General features: G+C 40.5%; 1 protein-coding gene across 2 annotated transcripts in view; it reads right to left on the bottom strand.

Moving 5' to 3' along the window:
* The window catches only part of pde4cb (phosphodiesterase 4C, cAMP-specific b), an 88,854-nt gene extending 73,772 nt beyond the window's left edge, over positions 1-15,082 (bottom strand). For both annotated transcript variants that reach the window (XM_041935748.1, XM_041935749.1), the window contains exons 1-3: positions 14,909-15,082; positions 8,360-8,410; positions 3,361-3,563 (exon numbers count right to left, since the gene is read on the bottom strand). In XM_041935748.1, the coding sequence (XP_041791682.1) occupies positions 3,361-3,563; positions 8,360-8,374 (218 nt within the window). In that variant the 5' untranslated portion in view covers positions 8,375-8,410; positions 14,909-15,082. The remainder of the gene's footprint in view (positions 1-3,360; positions 3,564-8,359; positions 8,411-14,908) is intronic.
* Between the last annotated feature and the right edge of the window lie 1,466 nt (positions 15,083-16,548).

Below are 16,548 nucleotides of genomic sequence, written 5' to 3'. Positions count from 1 at the left end.
TTCTATTACAGTTTTTTTCTCAATTGCTAAAACACTAAACCCTATTGTCTGAACCAAATGCTCAGTTGCCTGAACCCACTGATTGAATCAGTCACTCTTTTGGCAAAACCATAAGCACTTTTAACCTGTTCGGACGCAACTTGGCAACACATTTTTTTTAATTGTGATGCACCTGCGTTGCATAATGGCGAGCACAGGTGGCATAAGTCAAACACAATTAAAGCACACAGAACAGCACAAGAACACAACAACTCAAAATTGATCACACTTGTGGCTAATGATGTGAGGGAACATATACAAGCCAGTTCAGAGAGCACTGCATTGTGAGGCACCACAATGGACAGAAATCTGAGAGGAGGAGTTTGTGTGAGAGGTGGTCGAGGTGGTCAGTGAAGACAAAGAGCAGTAATATCTGATGAAATCAGAGCTATTGTGATTGACCATGTTTTTGTAAATGGTATGAGCATGAGGGAGGCCGGACAAAGGGTACAACCAAACATCAGTCGATTCACAGATCCCTGTGTCCACCATAATCCCAAGATATAGAGAAGAGAACAGGTAATTACCTTTTTTTTTTACATTATAGTAGGTAAATGTTGACAGCAATTACTGTATGACTATACTATATACTGTACCACTGTATACTGTAAGTAAATATATGTTTCAGTACATCACTGTGCCAGTGTACTGTAGTGCTGTAGTGGAGGATTAGTCACTGTAACTGTTTGTAGGCCTAGTATTCCATGTATAATTTTGTAACTGCATATTCTCTTTTTATAGAATTGAAAGACTGCCACATGGGGGAGGGAGGACAGGTATGTTCTCCCCACACCAAGAGACCCTAATCGTCAATATAGTCCATGAAGACAACACCATTAAACTGTGTGACATTCAGCAGAAGATCATTGAGGACCATGTCAATTTTGAGGGTATCACCAGTGTCAGTCTCCCTACTGTTGATCATGTCCTCAAGCACAACAGACAGTGCATGAAACAGCTGGACAGAGTGCCCTTTGATCGCAACTCAGGCAGAGTCAAAGATTCCAGTATGTACAGGTTAGTACATACATATAAGTAGTGATTTACTGTAGTGGCCTAAATCACTTTTTCTGTATCACCCTAAAAAAACTATATCTATTTCTACAGAGAGTTTTTCAACTGGATGCCATGGAAAGACCCCATGAATACTTCTACATGGATGAAGCTGGGTTTAATCTCACCAAAAGGAGAAGGAGAGGCCGTAGCGTGATTGGCAAACGGGCCATTGTTGGTGTCCCTGGGCAGCGAGGTGGCAATGTCACATTGTGTGCTGCCATCAGCAATTATGGGGAAGTCCACCATCATGCCAACCTGGGGCCCTACCACACTCACCAGCTCCTCGTTTTCCTCAATCACATGCAAGATGCTCTGTTAGGGCAGCAGGATGAGCATCCCATCTATGTTGTTGTTTGGGGCAATGTGAGTTTTCACAGAGCCCTCCAGGTTAGAGAGTGGTTCAAAATGAACCAAGGTTTCATCAGTCTTCACCTTCCACTGTACTCCCCTTTCCTGAACCCCATTGAAGAGTTCTCCTTCTCATGGCGGTGATTGCCAACCTTACACCAGGGTAAATCTCCTGCAAGCCATAGAACTAGCCTGTGGTGATGAAGGTGTGGAGGCATGCCAAGCCTGGATACGGCATGCCAGCGTTTTTTTCCCCGTTGCCTGGTCAGACAAAATGTGGCCTGTGATGTGGATGAAGTCCTGTGGCCTGACCCAGTACAGAGGAATGATGCTGTGTAATGCTTCATGTCCTGAGCATTGTGCTTTCTATTTTTCTATGTAGTGTTTAGTGACTGGTCAGTAGTGTTGTTAATTTTGATTGACTCCGGGCACGATTTGACAGCATAGTTCAGTTTTGGCCACAGATTAAACTGTTTTGAGGTGACAGTTTGGTTTTGCAAGAAGGGCCTGAGGTTTTGTGAATGTAGCTTGTAAATTGGGTTTTGTGTTCACAGTTTAGAGAAAGACCAGACAAAAAAATAAAGTTGAAGGCATCAATTGGGCTCCTGGAAATTCTAATTGCATTTACTCTTTTTCACCATGATAATCCCCAGAGTATTTTCAAGGGAGTCCAGAGTCAATATACTAAAACAAACATTTAAACTAAGTCAAACACTAGAACCTATCTGCACACAACTGTCCAGATTTCTGTTTATATTATAGTCTGCCAGCTAGTTTGTGGCCTTGTAAACTTGTATAATTGATTTCAGATAGGGTAACCATAACACTAAGGGCTTAATGGCTACAGGGATGTGGATCACACCTCTCAAAAGTCATACTGACTTTGTGCAAACATTAGTGGCTGATAATGGAGATCATTTTAATATTTCTGTCATGCACTGAAGGGCAAACTTGTACAAACAACTTGATTAATCATAAAATTACTAGAAAATGGAAACAATCATTATTTGCAGGCCAAATTGTAATTTCTGCACATAATCTGTGTAAATTAGATTTATTTGGGCATCTCTTTTAAAAATGGCAAATTAGCATTTAACTATCAGAAAAAAACTGTAGTTATGTTTGGTATTTATTCATTGAATCCATTGTTGATTAAAATTATTGTAACATAAACAGTACTGCTTGGTTTAACTGTACTTACTACTGTAAGTTTCATTTAATAGGTAGCCTACAGTTCTTTTATTACTTCCTGGAGGACTTGGCCGCATGCCATACATTCAAATAAATTCAGCTTTATTAGCATGACAGGAAAGCAACATAGTTCCAATTACTGGATGTCACCAGACCCACTAGTTTTCATCAGCCCTAAGTTAAAGTATGGCATTTTCTTTTTTTTTTATTCACTTTTTCATTTATATAATAATATGATTATTATGTTATAGAGTGCATCCATTTATCATTAATGTCTCGACAGCAGACACCTACATGATGTTTCTAAATGTTTGAGTGTGAGTACTGTACACTGAGAAAGAAGACATCCAGTAATGTAGATGCCAGGGAAAGGCACACACACACCTTGACCTTTCAGTTTGCCTCTGCCTGTTACTGCAATTACCAGGCATTTTGTGTTGGGGAGAGGGCTTTCATTATCACCTGAAACCACAAACACATTCCACCCTTCTTCCTGTGTGTGTGTGTGTGTGTGTGTGTGTGTGTGTGTGTGTGTGCCAAGCTGTTCTTCACTGCCACTCAGAAAGCTTCAGATTTTTCAGACACAAACCCTGCTGTTTCCTCAGTGTCCAGCTGGACTCAACCAAACTCATACAACAACATACAAGACAGATACTTGGAGTGAATGAGTTGAGGTAACTTTGCCCACTGAAAGACAGACTGACAGACAGTGTGTGTGTCACTGACCGGTGCTCATCACGATTGGCCAGTGCTCGACTGTACAGCTCTTCCAGTCGGTCCAGTGGCAGAGAGTGTGCTGCTGATGCCCATCGGGCGTCACAGGAGTGCTCCTGGCAGGAGTGTCTCCTCCACAGAGGAGGTAGCAGCAGCGGCCCAGAGAAACGCCGCCGCACTACCTGGTGGACCCCAGGCAGAGACTCCCGACGACCCTGTACCCCAAGAGAGACGGAGAAGCGCCATGAGTGGCTTAAACTTCAGTGTCTTCAGTGTAAACCTTAAAATTTTTAAGTAATGGCATGACATAATGTAGCTTGAATCAAACACTGGAAACAAGCTGATACAGTCTAACCCATCAGTCCTGCAATAAATCCAGCTTTAATAAGGTTGAGGATTTTTTTTTAAACCATTTTTGAGAGGTGTTGACTCAAGATTACAATAAAAACATTAGATGAGATTTTAATGTCCCATGAAAATGATGACATATCATCACACATCATCAAATGTTTGCAAAACATCATTGTGGACGCATTAATATATAATGTATAAATATAATTTAATAGTCCAAATGAGAATCATGAGAGTCCTGCTAAGAGAAACTATGAAATTATTCCAAATTATTGTACAACAAATGTGGATCAATTATGAATCTACACAGGGGATGTGTTGCATCTGCCTGATCTTTCCTGTGGGTATTTCAGGCGAAGCACAAACACTTTTCACATCTGACACTAGGTAAACAATTTGTTTTCTCTTCTCTTCTTCTCTTCCGTGACCATTAAATTTGCATGTTCTCTCTGCTAATCCATGTAATATCCAGTGAGGCCCTGTGATGTATTGCAGCAGTGAAAGATATCAGGAGGAGAGACAGCAGCTTTGTCTGGCTGACAAACAACAGTTTGTGTGAGTGCGTGTTTGTGTAAAAAGTACCCAGATGACTTGTCTCCATTAAAAAGTGTCTAATGAGATTGAGGGAGCCAAGAAAACACATAAACTGAAAAATCCATGCCTATTTTGGCCTAGCCGCTGGCCGCTCAGAGCCTCTGTTTCTATATAATTTGTGCATCAGCAGAGTTCACAGAGTTGGCACCTGGTGGTTCAGAGAGGTGATGGATATTGATCGGCCATACTAGAAGCTGTTATTGCAAGTTTTACTTCCCTGCTTGGTGAGTGACAGGCCTGCCATCCATCTCAGGCGACAATACATAGCTGTCATCTCAGACGGTCTTTGTCTCTTTTGTCCACTATTGGATATCGATCCAACTGTTTCCTGTGGATCTGAGATTTTCTTCACCTGTTTCATCTTTGGTTATTTTCTTTCAGCCAATACAAACAAGGATTTTCAGCTATGTTGGATATAAAGCTCTAAAAAAATTGGAATTTATGAGTTGAAATTAATGTTTCTAAGGCTCAGGTTATGCTCGAAAAGAAGCAGTTAATATGATGTCTAAATCAAAAGTGTTAAAACCTGATACGAATGGCCACACTTGAAGGTGCAATGAAATGCTGGCCATCATAGAGAGGGTGGAGATATAACACCATTTAAATGTGGGAGTAATGGTGCACATTTCCAGACAGGCTCTCCTGGAAGACATTCATAGAGTCTGGGATGTTCACTTGAACAGACAGAAATAGAGAGAAGAGAGAGAGAAGTTCAAACTATTGCTTTCTCACACACACAGCTGACCAACCATGAACCGAAATGGGTGTAAATGTCAAATGGTTGATTTAAAGAGGTGTGAGAAGTTGTCAGACACAGCTCTCCTAATCCAACGTCAGAAGAGTGAGGAGAGAGGAGGTTTCCAAAGCTGGTCAACCATCCACAAGCAGTTCTGATGAAACACACCAGTAGCTTATGTTCCTGGCTGTGGATCTAAAGTTTAGTTTCAGAAGACTGAGTGTACACATCTACGATATATCATACCTCAATTCAGTGGGATTTACACTTGTGCTTGTTGAACAAGTGAGTAACTGGATGTTGAGCTGAGACTGTTGTGTCAGCTGTTGTTTCAAAAGCAAAGCTCATCACCTTACATGGCCCAAAAATGCTCAGAATAATTGAAATATTGAAGATATACAGTTCTCATCTACTTCACCTACTGACGGAGGCTTTGTGATAAGGACAAAAGCTCCAAAACAAATGGATCCTGATTAATGTCCAAGAACGAACTGTCAAGATCATCATCAGGCAAGTTGAAGAATCCTTTTCAGTCATGATAACAATAATACTAAGCTTTATTTCTAGAGCGCCGTTTAAACCAGACTTACAGGGTGCTTCAAAAAATACCATACACTATACAGGTGCAAGGATAGTGAATCATAGGGAAATTAAACAAAAACAAATTTAAATCGCATCATACAGATGTCAAAGAGATATCAAGCAGTGATCAGAGGTAGAGAGATTAGAAAATGCAAAAAAGGACAGCACTGAAATATTTAAATAGACATAACACTAATAACAGATAATGTCATTGTACTGGTTTGCTTCAACACGTCGCTGATTTTTTTTAGCCGAATGACACAATTTCCTCCGGCCAAACAGCAGCAGAGAGGAAGCAGCTGGCTGTGTTCTCACCTGGCTGATCTCCAGCCATGCCACACACAGGGAGTGAGAATGAGACGGAGGCAGTGCGGCTGGTGTGTGATCAGATGGGACGGCGGGCGCTCTGCCTCTAAAAACCAAAGAGCTGACATCACGGGACTCGTCCTCGCCATGTTTCTCCATTAATCGGCAGTGCGGCGGTGTGTCAGTGCTTGCTCACACAGCGAAACAGGACGCAGTGGTCACACACAGTCAAACCCCAAACCTCAGCTGTACCAGTGCTCAAGTCACACAGTCACAGCTCATGACAGCTCAGTTCAGTACAGATAAATGTGCACTGGAACAGAAACATGAATACAACATAATCATCACTCAAACCATTTGATTCTGCTGTACTTTTCTGCTGCTAGATGAGTGAAGACTGTCTCTGTGCCTCTTCTATGACTGATTTCCCCTTTTATGATTTTTACTATAGCGCCATCATTTGTCCAATTTTTTGCTGACTTGTGACATCAACTTCAGCTGTGCTCCGTGTTAAATGCTAATTAGCGAATATGGTAAATGTGGTAAAATATATACCTGCTTATCCATGTCTTAGCATTGCTATTGTGAGTGTCTTAGTGTGCTGACATTAGCGCTTAGCAGCACTGGGCCAACATACAACCTCACAGTGCTTCTGGTGCTGCTGTAAACTCTGATCAAGTGTTACGTTGGATTCATCATCACCCGACAGCGATGTCACGACATATTCTGGAGTACACCTGTACATGACTGCTGCAAGGTGAGAAGCTAAACTGCTGGAGGTCAGCAAAAACAAGATTTTTCAGATCTTGAGATCAAGATAATCACCCCATACGGAAACACACTGCAGCCATAACGTCACCACATTTTTATTTTTATTCATTTGTTTTTTCATCTCGGATATCTGATCTGATAAATGTTGTCTCTGCTGATACTGTCTCCCTCTCTAATTCTTCCTCTCTCTCTCTCTCCTTCTCTCTTTCTTGGACTTCTTGTCAATCAGTTGATTATCCTATTGTGTAAATGTGGCAGTTGCCCTCAACTGCAGTTAATCAAAGCTCTTCTGTCACTGAACAGATCCTTGACACCCTCCACTAATCGTCATCATTTATACAGAAAATGGCTCTAATAACTCAGGCTGTTGTACGCAAATAACCAACCTGAAAAAGAGTGATTAATATTTAAGATCTTTATGTTGTGTGTTACCAATGGAGGTCAGGCGTCCTCGTCATTTATCGGATTTCTGCCTTTCAAGGAGGAAGCAATCTTGCACTCGGTGAGTAGTGTGTGAGTTGAATATTAACAGTGCCAGCTCCGACATCTTGCTGCTTTGACCACAGTCTAACATGCATCCAAAGTTTATCACCACAGGTATCTCACAGTTCACTGGGCTCCCATCTGCCCTGCACAGCATGTACACACTCATCTATACACTCTATTCAATATTTGCATAGAACACACACATACATACATACATACTGTATGCTTACACTACACACACACACACACACACACACACACACACACACACACACCTAGATAAGCTCTGGCAGTGCAATGCTGTATTCAGAGGTGATTAGCATGTCATTAGGACACGTTGATCCTTCCTGAACTCATGACAGCAATCAAAGGCATCATAGGTTTTCTAATTGGGGAATTTATTATCAGTTCATCATAATTGTGAGAGAAACTGAACGGGATAAACCTTCCGACTGTGCAAGTGATGTGTGTGGGTGTTTCACAGCCAGAGGAAGCCTGTTCCTCTGATGCAGAGCTGAAAACATTCACCTGTATGCATAATGAGACCCGGGGGTACAAAAGGTATGACTGCCATCGTTCCATAAATAGAGCCAGTCTCCAGTCAAGCCTTTCCTTCTCGATCCCCCTCTACATGTCTCTGCAGGTGTGCATGTTCCATGATTAACACTGCGGCAGACACAAACAGAGCCTTTTCATGAAAGCTGGACGTGCACTCCAAGAGTTAAGTTAGAGAGCAGCCTTTATCTTTATTGTAGAAGTACAGAATCATGATTTAGATCAAGTATTTTGTGGTAAATGTTTTAAAATGGAGTCACAGATTTAGGGATGTTGGATGCAGTAGTTCTCTAATGAGGGAAGTCTTCTTGTAGGCACGAGTGGTTGAATTTGGTCTGCAGCTAAGAGACAACAAGGCATTAACAAAGAGGCCAGGCCAATAGGGAGGGAAGTGAGAGTGGATTTTCTTTATTTGGGGGAACAGTGAAAATGTGAATGTCTTTTAAAACACTGACTTCAGATCACTGGCTTGTGTTTTGTTGTGCATGGTCCTTGCAAATGCTTCTGCATTTAAAGCATACATAAACAATTTTTTTAAACACTTGTGCTCTAAAAAATGAAAGACCAGAGCTGTATATGTGTGTGTGTGTGTGTGTGTGAGAGAGAGGGGAAGCCGGGAATTGTATTTACCTCGAGCCACGACATTGGCCCTGGTTAGTTGTTGCAGCAGCGAGACCACAGCTGAAACAAAGAAAAAGGATAGGTGGTTTCAAAATGACACTGATCACTCTTAGTAATGCAGTTTCATTACGACAAACAACATTTTAAAGGGAAAAAAGACTCTGACACAACAAGATGAACAGAAACTGTCCGTTATTGCTCACTGGTGAATGAATCATTGACCTCTTCACTATCCGCAGCGATTTCTGTCATTCAAAAGTCACTTTCCTGAAAACCTGAATCACTTCATAGTTTGACTTTGACCAAGTTATGGTTTGCTCTCATAAATCACATTTAACATGAGAAAAATACAAAATAAGTAGTATAGCAAGTAAGAACATATGTCTAATAGATATAAAAGAGAGAAATTAAAGTGTAAGTGGCTAAACTAAACATTAATGAGGACTCTCATCTATAAATTATTCATATGACTCATCAACAATTCAAGAAACAAGTGTTTCATATCAGGGACAAGAAATAATAAATGCCTTAGAGTCAGGCCTGTGGGTACCATTAGGGGCACTGAGGAACAATCCACGTAGGAACAATCCCACATTACCCCACTAGGATTTTATTCCTGGTCAGCAGAGTCGATGTCCACTTAAAACTGTGTTTTGACTCTGAGACTTTTTCAAATAAACTGCATGATTAAATGCTCACTCACAACTCACAACACACAAATTTTACCCCTCAGGCTAAATAAATCACTAAATAAAGCCTCTGGAATATCTGACAGGATCTACTGTCTAATGCAACAATATTCTTTCAGGTTGCACAGCTGCCAGTTTATTAGGCACACACAAAAAAAAATGCAGTCAAACACGGCTTCAAAGCAGCATCAGTTGTTTCAGCAAGCCTCCTAAAAAGACAAAGACAAGTTTGAGTGGCAAAGCTCTCCAGAGGCTGAAGTAATCCCGTCAGGAATAAAGGTGGACGTCACTTGACGGTATTTTAGTCCACAGATGGAGCAGGAACATCGGACATGAACACAATTATTGCCAAACCATAACCAAGCGTTCGTTGTCACAAAAAGGATCAAACTCCACTAATATTAGTGAATAAGTCATCTTTACCCAAACTGCAATGTTTTCCACAAACCTAACCAACCATTAACCAGGGTACTGTCATCCAGTGGATATACTTCTCAGCAGGGGCTTGTGATGCTTCTGGAAGGCACAGAGAAATTATGAAGTCTTGCTGAATATGGCATCAGATCAGAAAATGCTTCTCTTTTCGATACGACGTGAGCAAACAATGCAGTGTGTCCTTTTTGGATCGTTAACTTTGATGAAGGTTACAATGCTCGGCTTCTGTTTTGGAGAATTGTTGATTAAACTTCACAGTCTGAATAATCTTTGTCTGAACAGAGTTTGATTTGTCTGACCTCTAGTCTCAGACTTGTGATACGTTCAGATGAGCTGGTTCCCTAAATCTTTCCATGTTTCAGTTCCTGCCTACATTACATAAGGTGCTCTTCATCTTGGCTGCATTATCCTCACAAACAAAATAATATGTTTCTTTTTGGCATTCAGTGCTTTACTTCCATCAGCATCTGCTAAACCCTTCAGTCTGCAGATATATTGGTAGATTTACCAGTTTATTTAAAGACAGTGTGACATTTTTGTTGTGTCCGTACACCATGAACAGTCAGCACGCATCACTTTCCTGCAGCCTCTTTAAGAGAACATGGATGAAAAGCAGCCTGTGCTGCAAACCAAACCCAACAGTAAACAAGACCTGCTGTTCACATGCGGGAGGCAGATCCCAGCTTGCATATTCAAGGCTTTTCATGTGTAAAATGTGGAATTACCCATTAAATGTAAAAAGGATGTGGTGTTTACATGCATAATCTTACAAATGAAAGTGACGGGAAAGTACAGAAATTAACTGCATCCAGGCCACAACAGCCTCTTAATCATCACGATCAACAGGAAACTCTTCTATGACTACCAACAATGTCATAGTTTTGTGCTTGCACAAAATGACAGCATGATAATTGTTTTAAGTCATATATATACACACACACACACACACACACACACACACACAGACACACACACACATATATATATATAGTAAATATACTGAATATAGATTTCAGTAAAATTTTGTGTAAATTCAGGCCATGACCAGAGGAACCAAGCAAGAAAGGAATATATTCCAGGTCCAGAACCAAGTATTATTCATGTATCTCTTTCCACAGAGGGCATTTTTGAAAATAATTGCTATTTTCTCTTGAGCTGCTTAACCTAACTGACTTACTGCCATTACTGCCTATCCTCACTTGCATTTTGATGCACAATAAAACATTTTCTGCAAACCCTTTTCCCAGTAGACATTCTGAAATTTCACAGTAAGTGTAAATTAAATACAATTAATGATGGCTGAATTCCATTTAGTGGCTTCAGTTTCAGGCTCCTGGTATAGTTCATGCTGGCTCACTGTACACTGCCATGACTGACTGGGACACTTAAATAGAACAGAGCCATTGTTAATGTTGTGAGTAACACCAGAGCTTTCCCTGTTTTTGGAAAATCATGTTCTGTCTGGTTGTCAGTTTAGCATGGTGGGCAGGTCTAAAGACTACAATACCCATGAGTCTCAATTACTGTTGCTACGGAGAAGAAGCCAGTTAGGGGCAAAAATCAAAGGGTGAAAGCAAAATGCTTCGTTGTTAAATTTGTGAGCAAAAGACGGAGCCACAGTTGCTGAATGAATCCAAAAATTGCCCGAAATCCAAAAGTTTTTTTAATTTGATTTTTTTTTTTTTAATTTCAGTTTTCTAAAAGAGTCATATTTAGCTATTGCATGAAACAGAATTTCAAGCTCTGTGATTGGACGATTCATGCCAAAATGCACCTTGTGAGTCATAGCTATATTTTCCCCCAAGGTTCTTGGCCTGGACCGTCAACTTTTTATCAAAAAACCACATTTTCTAACACACTTGTTAATCTTTCAGCCTGATGATTCAGCCGGGACAGATTCATTCCGAGCCAAGACATAGAAGTGTTCCTACTGTGAGTCACAAAACACTGTCTATCATTGGGAAAACTATTCGAAGCATGAACACTCTTTCTAGTGAGAACTCCAGCACACGCATCCTTCCTCATTAGTTGACTGGCTGTATTGCTGTATTCTCTATTTCTTTTGCCTCTAACAAAGACCTTTTTTGATCGCAGCTCCCAGTTTCAAGATGCCTTTTCGACAGTATCAAGTGCCCGCAGTACTTTGAAACTTTGGTCAGTTTCTCTGTAAGAAAATCTTTCCCCTCTCAGAGTAATGACAGTCTGTCTTTTCTTTGTCGTGAGCTGGCATTTATAGCGCAAGGGTGAAGAGCTTCCTGCTCCACCAAGGAGCCATAATTAATGTTGTTAGTGACATGTGTGCTTTTTCGACAATGACAACTTAACGGCTGTAACAAGGTCTATTTAAGGGCCAAACTGGCAAGCTCTGGGATACTAATGAGTCTTCTAATTAGTGCTTTATTGCAGGCAGGTGCATTAGGAAGGTCAACCACTCATGATAAGTGAGTCTTCATGATAATACATGGAAACAGCTCTCAGTCGAAAGACAAATACGCAGCATATATTCTGCTATAGATGTTTACAGAGACAACAGTCTGGATTCTAGAAGTAAGTAATTAATTGAAAGTATTTCTCTGTTCACTAAAGTATATTCAGTTCAAATATTTCACATTTTAGAGCAGTGACAGTGAATTAAAAAGTGAAAATGCTTTTAATTTAACCATTTTCAAAACAGTAACAGGCAGCTTGATGTATCATGTAATGCGTACCATCTCGTGCTGTAACAAAAAGCTCAGAGTGTGTGCAGTGTGAGTTTGTAATGATTAACTATCTCAGCAGCAGGCCTTTGTCTTAAGTTCTCAACCATCATAAAGTGAACCACCAAGGCGTCTTGTGATGTCTGTCGTTGTGATGACGCACAGCAGATAGGCTTGTTAAAATTTAAGCTGATAAGGCTAAAGAGTCTGTGCAACGTTCAAGAGCTTCACTACGCAATGAGATATCAGCTGAGAGACATTCGTACACCAACCCCCTCCAGTGGTGGAACGAAACTACTAATTTTATGCAACTTTATACTTCTACTAAACTACATCTCAGGGGCAAACAGTGAAAACCATGTATGTCCAAATTTGGTGATTTAGACTTTGAATTTTTCTCCAACCTCTTAAAATGAATAAACTATTCAAAATCCTTTTTTGGATTAGTTGGAAAAAGCTGAAAAAGAGCACGGTATGCTAAGTTTAAATTAAAATAGTGTTTAAACTTTGGAGAGAGCTGTCTGAATTCACTGTGAACAAATCTGTATGTATATTTTACTCCCTTGTCCCTCCCTTGCTTAGCTAGACCCACTTATTGGTATCCAGCTCAAACAGTGACTTACTGTTCCTCCGCGAGAGGCCAAACTCAGGCAAACAGGATACAGTGACTGTGATCATTGAGGGACAGGAGCGAGCCATCGTCATAATCGATCGACATTTAGGTTAGTTTCTACTCTTCTTCTCTGTTCTGTTTTGCTCTCTGCTGCAGAGTGGTTTCTTCAGCACAGTGTCATCTCATCTCTGCTCTCCCCTCTGTTCTTCAGTTTCAAACCAGCAGCTCTGCTTTTGTTAAACACAGCGGAATGACAACATTTCTGCAACTGGAACTAATTACACAAAACAGGAAAAATACTGCTGTTGTGACAAACATGAAAACTGACAAAGTCCGACTTTCGGTCACCTGTCAATAAGAGCTGCCCCTCCTTTTCACCAGTGATTTCGGGGGAAGTGACGCGACAAATGCTTCTCTTCTGTCAAATTACCAGTGAGTCATGCAGACAGACAAAAGCAGATTTAGGCACTGGCTCTGCAAATGTTTGCAGATCAAACAGCTTCAGATGGTGATGGATGATAGGTGGAGGCGGCCCAGTGCTGCAGCAGCGCGCCATCTAATGGACACAGTGAGGACAGTCTTGCCTGGTTTTCTGTGTTTCTTGTTGAATTGATGACACTGACGGATTCCAAAGGTTTCCAGTGTCAGAGAAACAGGTATGACAGAACAACTTTAACCCTGAGGAGACTGTGCAGGATTATGTAATTGCACTGTAAGTGTGAAGGTGAGCAGAGCAGGTAGAGTGAAAAGTCAGTCTTTGACAGTATATCTCATTGTAAAAATCTTTTAAAGGATGTTCCTTTCAGACTGGAACCAGTCGGACAAAAACGCTGCCAAGCTGCTCAAAACTGGTGGAGAACGATGACTGGCATCTTCGATGGCTGGCATTTTGAAGAGAGATGAGCTATTCAAGTGATTGTTTTAGTGTTTTAACCAATCCTACATAATGTTTTTAAATGACACAATAATGATTTAAAAAAAGGAATAATTACAGTGAATTATCTAGCTGTATTTGGAAAAATAACACTGAAATCAAACTCTTCTTTTTTCTAACGTTGCTGGTTTTATTCCACCGACTGACTGGAAAAGCTGAATGAGGAACGCTCTTCATTTAGCCAACAAATTTGAGCAAGGCACTAAACAACAGCGACGGACCAGACTGAGACAGCAGTTAAAGTAAACTATGTGCAATATTTAGATTTAAATAATGCAAGGTACAACTTAAAGAAGGCTAGAAATGAACCCAGCTAGAGGATGAATGGAAAAAAAACAAAAACATTTTTTTTCCTCCCACACTTTTTTCCCCATTCTGAAAATGTTAGTGTGTGTGAAAGTGATTGAATGACATGTTTTAACTAAAGCTTTTACTCTGAATAAGGAAAGAGGGGGAGAGATATAAAGAAGAGTGTGCATGTGTGTGTTGGGGGGATGGTGTTATAGAGACAGAATGAAGGAAGCAGATATGGAGGAAGGAAGGAGATAAAGACAGGAGGAGGGAACACATAAATATTTTGGGGAAATACATTCCATGTTGGTTTGCTCATGAAGCTGAATTATTCCGATAGCTCAGCACACAGTGCTGCTGACAATACAACACAATTGTGACTGGAAACTGCTGCTACTCATGTACTGCACCAATCTTAAGATACACACTATGGAGGATGTTATACAAATATTGTAGTAAGGCAGGTCCATGTGGGAGTACTACAATGATACATGAATACTATGAAAGACTTCCATAGAAATGTTTCATGTTTCTACAGGAATATCAAAGGAATATTAAAGAAAACATGTTGTAAAGCAACACAAATGCACCATCAAATTCAATGAGAATACTATAGGGATTAGATATTCTATTAATTAACATAACATCAGTCCAAAATCGCTGTTGAGTATCACACAGAACCTTTATGTCCCTTTATGTCTACATCAATAGTACAAGACTCCTATTGTGAAAGCAGTGATTTTTCTGAACTTTCGTATTCCAACTCCTGCGTTTTCACATTTACTTTTTCATGGAAAATATGTATATATTACAGACATCGGCTGATCTCTGAGCGCATCTGCCGTAGTATCACAGTTTTGAAGTATGGAGACTTAATTGTAGAGACTCATTTAAACTTACCGCAGCGACCGGCCGTCTTGTCTCGTAGTTTGATTGTCTGCTTTTCCTTGCAGGCAAAAGTCTCTGAATCTGTTGGAGCTTTCAGTCAGGTCATGTTGCCACACTTATCACTATTGTCCATTTCTATTGCAGCGGGTTTGATACTTTGTAAGACTTAAAGCTCAGAAACCTGCAGCGCTGCATGCCCGGCCGTCACTGTGACGTCGACGACCGGATCACATGACAGGAAGTGTAGCTGTGGGACGTAAACAACTTTACAGCCGTACCCACGAGTCCTGTGTCAGTGCACTGCTCAGCATTTCTGTGGCTGTTAAGACACACACACACGTTTGTATTTGTTTGCTTTCTTATTATTTAGTTATCTGTAATTGGTGTACTCATGACTATTTATCTCCCAGCGTATTTTTCACAATTTCTCATTTTTTAACCTTTGGTCTCAATGACTCCCTTTAATATCTGTCTGTCTGTAGGATAAATCTAGGCTAAGTAAATATCCTCATTGTGCAGACTATATTGTTTGCAGCTTGTTATAGGGGTTATTATTACTGATGTATTAATATGTACGCATTGTCTTAATGTTTAATAGTTATTTGTTAAATCTTCATTTAACCAATCTCTTAAGATACAAAATGTCTTTTACAAGAGAGACATGACCAAATTGCCAGCTTAGACTTATACAGACTTATTTACTTATATATATATATACATACTGTACAGGCCAAAAGTTTCGATACACCTTCTCATTCAATGCGTTTTCTTTATTTTCATGACTATTTACATTGTAGATTCTCACTGAAGGCATCAAAACTATGAATTAACACATGTGGAGTTATGTACTTAACAAAAAAAAAAGGTGAAATAATTGATAACATGTTTTATATTCTAGTTTCTTCAAAATAGCCACCCTTTGCTCTGATTACTGCTTTGCACACTCTTGGTATTCTCTCGATGAGCTTCAAGAGGTAGTCACCTGAAATGTTTTTCCAACAGTCTTGAAGGAGTTCCCAAAGGTGTTTAGCACTTGTTGGCCCCTTTTGCCTTCACTCTGCAGTCCAGCTCACCCCAAACCATATCGACTGGGTTCAGGTCCGGTGACTGTGGAGGCCAGGTCATCTGCTGCAGCACTCCATCACACTCTCCTTCTTGGTCAAATAGCCCTTACACAGCCTGGAGGTGTGTTTGGGGTCATTGTCCTGTTGAAAAATAAATGATCATCCAACTAAACACAAACCGGATGGGATGGCATGTTGCTGCAGGATGCTGTGGTAGCCATGCTGGTTCAGCCAGCAAAACACCCCCACACCATCACACCTCCTCCTCCATGCTTCACAGTGGGAACCAGGCATGTGGAATCAGAAGCAGAGGTCTTCCTTTCCTGGGTCGGTCCTCATGTGTGCCAGTTCGTTGTAGCACTTGATGGTTTATGCGACTCCACTTGGGGACACGTGTAAAGTTTTTGCAATTTTCCGCACTGACTGACCTTCATTTCTAAAAGTAATGATGGCCACTCGTTTTTCTTTAGTTAGCTGACTGGTTCTTGCCATAATATGAATTTCAACAGTTGTGCACTGTCGGCTGTGTATTAACCTGACTTCTGCACAACACAACTGAAGCAACAAATTCCACTAATTAACCCTGAT

This window comes from Chelmon rostratus, chromosome 4, assembly GCF_017976325.1.
Source record: "Chelmon rostratus isolate fCheRos1 chromosome 4, fCheRos1.pri, whole genome shotgun sequence".
Taxonomy (NCBI): domain Eukaryota; kingdom Metazoa; phylum Chordata; class Actinopteri; order Chaetodontiformes; family Chaetodontidae; genus Chelmon; species Chelmon rostratus.
The sequence above is the reverse complement of the archived record's forward strand: the minus strand, read 5'-3'. Positions and strand labels throughout refer to the sequence as shown.